The following is an 8,519-nucleotide window of genomic DNA, read 5'->3' as shown; positions in this document are numbered from 1 at the left end:
TACCTGTTGGTGAAAATCCATGTAGAATGAGCATTCCTTTGAAAGACATAGAGAAACAACAGCATTGTAAGTCTACAAAAAGAAAAAGACATAATAGTGACAGTGAAGATGAAGATGAAGATGAAAATAGTACTTGGATGAACAATATTGTTGATAGATATAAAGGTAGACCACACATTGATATCTTTATCAAATTGTGTCTTGCAAGATTCACTTCTGAATACAGTGTTATAAGTAGTTATAAACTACCTGTTCCAGAACAAAAGAATTTTTTCCAGAACAAAAGAATCCACCCAAATCCACCCTATATTTCAACTGCCTGTTCCAGAACAAAAGAATCCACCCAAATCCACCCTATATTTAAACCGCCTGTTCCAGATCAAAAGAATTTTTTCCAGAACAAAAGAATCCACCCAAATCCACCCTATATTTTCCAGAACAAAAGAATCCACCCTTATATTTTCCAGAACAAAAGAACTCATCCTATATGTTCCAGAACAAAAGAATCCACCCTAAATTCACTTTCAATGCTGACTTTCAATGCTAAATGAACGTAATCGACCCTGTTGTAACATACCAAGAAAGAAAAAAAAACATCAATCATTCCGAATCAAACAGCTAAACATGCAACTCAATTCTAATGACGACTTATTTACATTTACTCCTATACATCCTACTAAATTGTACTACATCGCACGGGAACAAACTTTTCAACATTGGCCTCATCAAATGGAACAGAAAGCTGAAGCATTAATACAAAATGGTTTTTTCTATACAGGAGTTGGCGATCGAGTTACATGTTTTTACTGTGATATAACACTAAAACAATGGAGAAAGAATGACTGCATAGAGACCGAACATTTGAATTGGGAACCCAATTGTTTATTTGCTAAAATTGTTTCTAAAAATGTCACTCAGTTCAACAACTTCCAATGCTGTTAACCAATCATTTCGTTGATTCATTAAATCACGTGATAATAAGTCTATAAAAATATTCTCGAGTTTTAATTTGGAAATTAGTACTACGAACAATCACGATGGAAGAAGTACAATCAGTAACACAGGATAAGACTACTCGAATGATGATCAACATATATATGTTCAATTATATTAAAAAAGTGGAAGAGGAAATTTATTTCTTAACGTTACAACACTGTTTCGGTTGTAGAGAAGGTGATGCTAGTCAAAGAAAGCACAGCTGTCTTATGATGGATGACATCGAACATTTAAACATACATTTTGACGATGCCATGGAAAATGTGAAATGTGAAGAAGTTTTAGATTTATGGAAAATTGATACACATCTTACGGATATTCCAGAAGATCTACAGAATGCATTTGTTAAACTATTACAAAATCAGAAATGGCAGAATGAACATTTACCTAACAAGGACAAATTTTATGAAATGGTGAAGAATGTGATTGTTCTTAATCATCGTTTTACTAGTTAAATAGTAATAAGTTGGACATTATTATTATATATTAATATAAACTTTATAATTTTACATAGGTATATTAATTGTAAGTTTCAATTTCGAATAAATATATCACATCTTATTAGTTTTTATTGTTATACTTTATCATCAACATGTACAATAATACTTCAACCCCTAATATATATAATATTGTTTTATTTCAAGTTATACTGTCAGACATTGAAGACGTTTATGAACATGTTAACTAAAAAAAGACGTAACGAAATTTATAAGTATTTAGAAAAATTATATTACAATCTTTCGAATGCTGGAGCTTATTCTGGTCCTACAAAACTTCACCAAATCATCAAATCAAGAGGAATTCATGATATTGGAATATACACCATCCGAAAATGGTTACAAAACCAAGACAATTACAGTCTTCAAAAACCGACAAGCAAATCATTCAAAAAGGCAAGAGTTATTGTCAACAAAATTGATGAACAATTTGACATGGACTTGATGGATGTTAACTCTATTTCAAAGTCTAATAAAGATATAAAATTTTTATTGGTACTCATTGATATTTTCTCCCGCTTTCTATGGATTGAACCTCTAAAAAATAAAACAGGAAAAGAAGTGGTGGCGGGATTGAAGCGAATCTTCCACAAGGGTAGAAAATGTAGAAAATTACGCAGTGACAAAGGTACTGAGTTTGTTAATCACATTGTCAAAAGTTATCTTAAAAAGGAAAACATTTATTTTTTCACTACACAAAATTCTCAAACTAAAGCCAACTACTGTGAAAGGGTTATCAAAACAATTAAAAATAAGATGTATCGCATCTTTACCAAAAACAGAAACCATCGCTATGTTGACATACTGGAGGATATTGTAAAGAATTACAACAAAACACCACATAAAAGTTTAAATAACATTGCTCCACAAGATGTAAACAAAAACAACGAGACAGATTTATGGGCATACATGTACTTGAAACCTCGTAAAACAACAGGTGTAACTCCTTACAAGTTTAAAATCAATGACATGATGCGTATAACTCATGGTAATATGATCTTCAAGAGATCCTATGATGAACAATTCACCAGAGAAATATTTAAAGTTAATAAACGTTTTCGTATGCAGAATATTCCACAATACCGAATAATTGACTTGCTTAATCAAGAAATACGGGGTAATATGTATGAGTCAGAGATGCAAAAGATTGATAAGAACGAAGATGCGTTGTGGTTCATTGAAAAAAAGATAAGGAAACGAAAAAGAAATGGTGAAATTCAATATCTTGTAAAGTTTGATGGATTTGATTCTCGTTTTAACCAGTGGATATCAGAAAAGGACATCATAGATACAACAGAAGATTCAGAGGAAACATGAGTTTGTATGTTATTTTAAGCAGTAACAAATCTCTGGAATATTTTCCAGAAAACGTTCCATCCAAATTTAGATCACAGTTAGGTTCTCCACTAAACATGAATGGTATGTGGAAGGTTGCGTTGGTGGAAGCTAACATCTCATCATCACTATCAATGACAAACGCATGATATATCCATTCCAAGATTTGTGATGATTCAATTGTTGATGGTCACAGAAATCCTTTACTGAGAAGACTCATGATGTTTGAACCTGGAAACTGGTCTACAGTTTTAGAATCACCACACTATGTTCCCATCAAAATAAGTGAGATGTATGATATAGATGCCTATATAACAGATGAAAACGGTAAATTAGCATCATTTCTTGACCATCCTTCAACGATAACACTTCATTTTAAATCTTTTCCATTCTTCTAAACAACATGAATACGAAGAATATGTATGTACCAAATTTTCAAAAATGGGTATCATATTATAATACTGCGGGGAAAGGTAATCATAATCCATTTCTAAACAGAATACAACAGGGAGGAAAAGGAGGAGTACAAGTCGGAGGCTCTCTTTCCAGTGGTCAGGGATCTTTCATGGTACCAATTGAATCATCGAATAACACAAGAAAAATCTCAAATCCTAATAAAGTGACGGTAAATATGGTTTCACCAACTGAACAAACCATTCAAATGGCTGAAAAACAAATAAATGCAACGAAACGAGGTGTAAAAAGAAAGAGGAACTTGTCTCGCAATCATTCATCTAAACGTCGTCGGAGATGTCAGATGAGAAAGAAATTGTCCACACACAAGAAGGTTAAATCTATAAAAAAGAAAAAGAAAACCAAAACCAATAGGACAACAAAGAATATGAAAAGTCTCAAAAAGAAGTTACTGAAAGCAAAACGAAGAGTCCTTCCTATATCTGATATTTTGAATTAACTTAGTATGTCAGCTTTAACCATGGAAGATTTTCAAGAGGCACAACCTAGTCAGTTAAGTCTTTTTTCACTACCTCCATCACAAACAGCAATAGAAAAGGTGTATTACCAAGAAGTAAGATCTACTTCACACATAAATGGCAGTGCACCTATAGAATTCATTATCACTGGTCACAATGGGATGGAATTTTTGGACTTGAAAAGATCTAAACTTTACATCAAAGTAAAAATTGTGCAAAGTGACGGCAAAATGCTTGATGCGACCACTCTTAAAGTCTCTCCAGTAAATTTACCCTTTTATTCAATGTTTGATCAAGTAGATGTAACGATGCAGGGAAAACTAATAACATCAACAACTAATCATTATCCGTACAAAGCTATGATTCAAACGTTACTATCCTACGGATCAGGTGCCAAGACATCACAACTGACATCGTTAATGTGGTCGAAAGACACTCTTGGATATATGGATGATTATGATGTAGAAAATACTTCAAACGCTGGACTTGCAAGACGTGCACAATTTTTTGAAAAATCAATGAGTGTTGACATGGAAGGTCCGATATTGCATGATCTTTTTCAATTAGATCGCTATCTCATGAACCAAGTTGCTGTTGGAGTTAAGTTATACCGTACAAGACCTGAGTTTTGTTTAATGAGCAATGAAACAGGCTATGAAGTTGTTATTGAAGACATTGTTTTAAAAGCATGTAAAGTGCAAGTAAACCCCGCGGTCATATATGGACAAGCAGAGATAATGAAAAATACGAATGCCAAATATCCTTTCACGAGAACTGAAGTTAAATTATTAACCATTCCAGCTGGTAACATAAGTTACACCTACGACAACTTATTTCAAGGTTTAAGACCGAATCGTTGTTGTATAGGATTTGTGAAATCAGCGGCAGCATCGGGAAACTTTCAGTTAAATCCATTCAATTTTGCCAATTTCGGGTTAACTCAAATAGGAGTATTTGTGGATGGTGTTCCTGTGGGAGGAAACGTCATGAAATTAAACTTTAATCCCTCAAGTGGACGAACTATTGTCCCTGCATATAATAGTATGTTCGAAATAACTAATAAATTAATGAGGGATGCAGATAACCAAATAGATAGAGTAGACTATGCAGGTGGTTATGCCTTATACTGTTTTGAGATTGAATCAAACTTTGGAAACGATGGAAACTATTTAACTCTTGTAAAACAGGGAAATGTTCGACTTGAAGCACAGTTCACAAGAGCTCTTACCGAAGCAACGACTTGTATTGTGTATGCAGAATTTCCAGGGTATTTTGAAATAAACTCCGCAAGAGATATTGTTTTAGAATGAACACACATCAGTTACAGTGTGCTATTGAATGTGATCCATTCATGAGAAAAACAGTTTTAGGAGTATTTTCTGCAGATCGAATACCAAATATTCCAAATCATCGACCAGTGGGTTTCATAGTGAATACGGACCCTATACAAGCCCCCGGACGTCATTGGATATCATTTTTCATCAAGAAAGATAATGTTATCGAGTGTTTTGATTCCTATGGAAAACATCCAAATGAACTTTCGAAGTATATTGCAATTTTTTTATCCAGATTCAAGAACATTGAGATAAATGATAAAAGACTTCAAAGTTTTAAGACCAATGTTTGTGGACAATATTGTTTATTCTACTTAATGTGTCGATGTAGAGGTTTTTCCATGTTACGAACCTTAAGACATTTCGACAACAACCTTCTTGATAATGATGAATTAGTGTACAATTTTATAAACGACAGATTTTTCGGTTCTATGTATAAATGTAGAGGTCTTAAACAAGTGTGTCTATGTGAATCTTAGTGTGAACAAATTAAAACACACACATATATATATATATATACATAACTTTATTAACAATAAACAAAAATGTTTCAATGATTGTTATCAATTTTATAATGTCCAAATGCCATACTATGTATTCCTTTCCAATAACGTTTGTCATCAAAATTACACAATCCTTTCTTTTTCACATTATCCAAATAAAGTTGATGATTGTGAGATCGAATAACTTTCATATTATGAGTAGTCACTCTGTTTTCAAAAAGACATCGTCTGAAATGTTCATGTTTCAACTGTTTATCTCTAGCAGTTTTTGTTATCCCCTTCGTGGTAATCTTCGCCACCTCTCTCACTTCCGACTCCAAATTATCATCTCTGTGATCTACTTCATTATAAATTAGACTATACATTTTTGGTCGCAATCCAATAAATTCTTTCATTGCGATTCCTGAAAATATTAATGTAATAATAGAATAATCCCATTATATAAGTACAAAAAAACAGATAACATATAAAATTATATAAAACATCATCATTATTCACAAATAAAGATATGAATTCCTACAAGTATGATACACACAAATAATTAGTTGGTAGAATGAAATTGGAAGTATAACAATATGTTATTAGTATCATTATTTCAGAGGTGTCAATTATAATTTGATTGAGCATTGAAAAGAAAATAGTATCACATACCTCCTAATTCATCTTTGATGTTCCCGGGAATTTTCTTGTAATTGTTAGAGTGTAGTGGGTGTGATTCATCATAATTAGAAGTATCGAAATATTCTCTCATATTTTCCATATCCTCATAAATATCATCCGTAGCAATTTCATAACATAGACTGTCTGTATCCGTAAATAAAAGTTCGAGATTATTTCCATACTTTGGTTTCATAACTAGGTGATGAAACCAGGCCATCAAATTTTTGGAAATGTCTAGAATTTGTGCTCCTAAGTATGCAGGTCGATTGAGTTCTATTGAAACTCTCGTCATTTCTACTCCAATCAGATGTTCGTTGAATATTTTAAATCTCTTAAAAGATGGTTTTGCAACATACTTTCGTAGTTTCTCCTCATTACTTATCAATTTGATATCCACCCTTTCTCTAACGTTTTCCATCGTTTTTCCATATACACTGAAACCGTAAAAGTAATAACATAATTATACTAATATTCACTCTACAATATAGATACGAGCAATTAAAAAAAAATGAGATATTAACCTCCTTTTTAACACAATATATATATATATATATATATAAGAAAAAGTTAAGTAAAGTCCGTATGCTGGTAACATATAAGAAAATTATTAAAAGATAAAAACGGTTTCAATGTGACTATCATGAAGATTTTCCGGATATTCCAAGTCAATCTCCAAAATCGTATATATATGATGATTTAATCAATTAAATAAGTCAATTTTATATTAATATTCACCTGTTACACATCAATTTGTAGAAGTCCTTCTCGAAATCATTCTTCGCCTGGGATCTTTTTGTAGCATTAAAGTCAATATACTTCTTCAACCATGCACTCTGACTAAATTCTAAAATTTGATGTATTTTCTTTACCTTCAATCCTAAGCTTAGATACAATTTCAATGTTTCATAATGTAAAATATATTTCTCCTTGTCATAAAGTGTAGGAACTAGTTTTTTAACTTTGTGTCTCTTCGTTGCTTTCTCACCATGTAAATCGCGCCACACTTGTTGACTATGGGCAGATAATTCTTCATCCGTAACAGTTCTATGTGTTGGAGCTAGTGGGTAATCATTGTGACTATCATGAAGATTTTCCGGATATTCCAAGTCAATCTCCAAAATATATCCTTTCTCTGCATCCTTTTCTACTTTTTTGGCATCGAAATTTAGAATTTCGTCATCATCCAAAAACCTCATAAATCCAGTGGGAAGAGGTTGACTCATCGCATAACCATATAAGTTGTTGGCATCTAAGTACATCAGATATTTTCTAGGTTCACTTTCATCAAACGTTTCAGGTATATAGGGATTATTAGCCTTCGCAAACTTCTAAGTAATCATAGAAATTCCTCCTCTAGTTTGAAGTTCGAAAAGATTATACATCATTGGATCTGTTATAAGATCTAAACATACACCACTCATTTTCAAGGCGGCATCATAACTCAATCCCGGACTAGTGTAGTAATGTAGACAATCTAACGAATAGTTTTCCAAACACATGTCCCTAAAACGCTCCATAACATCAGCTAATAGCACCACATCAGTTTTCACGTAGTTGTCGTGCAAGTCTCCGAGGTTTTTCATTTTTAAAACGTTCCAAACATTTTGCACTTGATCATAATCTTTACTAGATATGTGCTCTTCCTTCAGTCGATTATAAAATTCTTCTTTTGCCGGTAAAGATGTCTCCATAAACTTTTCATGCTTATCCATATAATCGTAACAATACACGTTCTTTCGCAACATTAGTTTCGCAACGTCGTCACTAGGGAACTCACGTTTGAGATTTTTGAAATATGTCAAACCATCCTGAGCTAAATTATTAATTAATTTTTCCAAACTGCTCTGCATAAATTGATATGAATCCAAAAATTTAAGTTCAGATACTTGAAAAGAAATATATTTCTCCATAGAATTTGGTATTACCTTTATATCTTTCTGACATTTTCCAATGGCTGACATGATGAGGTGAGAATCAAAACCTCGACAATTATGCATCACTACAGGAATAAAATTAGGATTTTGCAAATTAAGATTACATCTTTGACAGCTCGCACCTCTGTAGTTCGTATATAGTGTAGAATTTATATCTACATTACTCGTAATACCTAGATGATCATGATCTCAAACCTTTATCAATTGTTCATTAAATTGTCGTCCGCAGATGTAGCAATTCGTTGATTGAAGGAATTTATTTTCCGCTTCTTCAGACATAAGTAAGGGTTCTGGATCATTCAATATCGCTCGAATTTGTTTTTCCTCA

At 32.6% G+C, this 8,519-nt stretch overlaps 3 protein-coding genes across 3 annotated transcripts; 2 read left to right on the top strand and 1 right to left on the bottom strand.

Moving 5' to 3' along the window:
* Positions 1–1,673: 1,673 nt before the first annotated feature.
* On the top strand, positions 1,674–2,810 carry LOC139488071 (uncharacterized). Its single transcript, XM_071273808.1, has one exon. The coding sequence runs from the start codon at positions 1,674–1,676 to the stop codon at positions 2,808–2,810; it is 1,137 nt and encodes a 378-aa protein (XP_071129909.1).
* A 937-nt stretch (positions 2,811–3,747) lies between these two features.
* Positions 3,748–5,070, top strand: LOC139487391 (uncharacterized protein F54H12.2-like). The gene has a single exon (XM_071272564.1). The coding sequence runs from the start codon at positions 3,748–3,750 to the stop codon at positions 5,068–5,070; it is 1,323 nt and encodes a 440-aa protein (XP_071128665.1).
* A 538-nt stretch (positions 5,071–5,608) lies between these two features.
* LOC139519300 (uncharacterized) lies at positions 5,609–6,688 on the bottom strand. Its single transcript, XM_071311278.1, has 2 exons — positions 6,249–6,688; positions 5,609–6,000 (listed from the first exon to the last, which is right to left on the bottom strand). The coding sequence occupies exons 1-2, from the start codon at positions 6,673–6,675 to the stop codon at positions 5,645–5,647; spliced, it is 783 nt and encodes a 260-aa protein (XP_071167379.1). The 5' UTR covers positions 6,676–6,688; the 3' UTR covers positions 5,609–5,644.
* Between the last annotated feature and the right edge of the window lie 1,831 nt (positions 6,689–8,519).

The sequence above is a fragment of the Mytilus edulis genome, chromosome 1 (genome assembly GCF_963676685.1).
Source record: "Mytilus edulis chromosome 1, xbMytEdul2.2, whole genome shotgun sequence".
Taxonomy (NCBI): Eukaryota; Metazoa; Mollusca; class Bivalvia; order Mytilida; family Mytilidae; genus Mytilus; species Mytilus edulis.
Note: the sequence above shows the minus strand (reverse complement) of the source record. Positions and strands in the feature narration are given on the sequence as shown.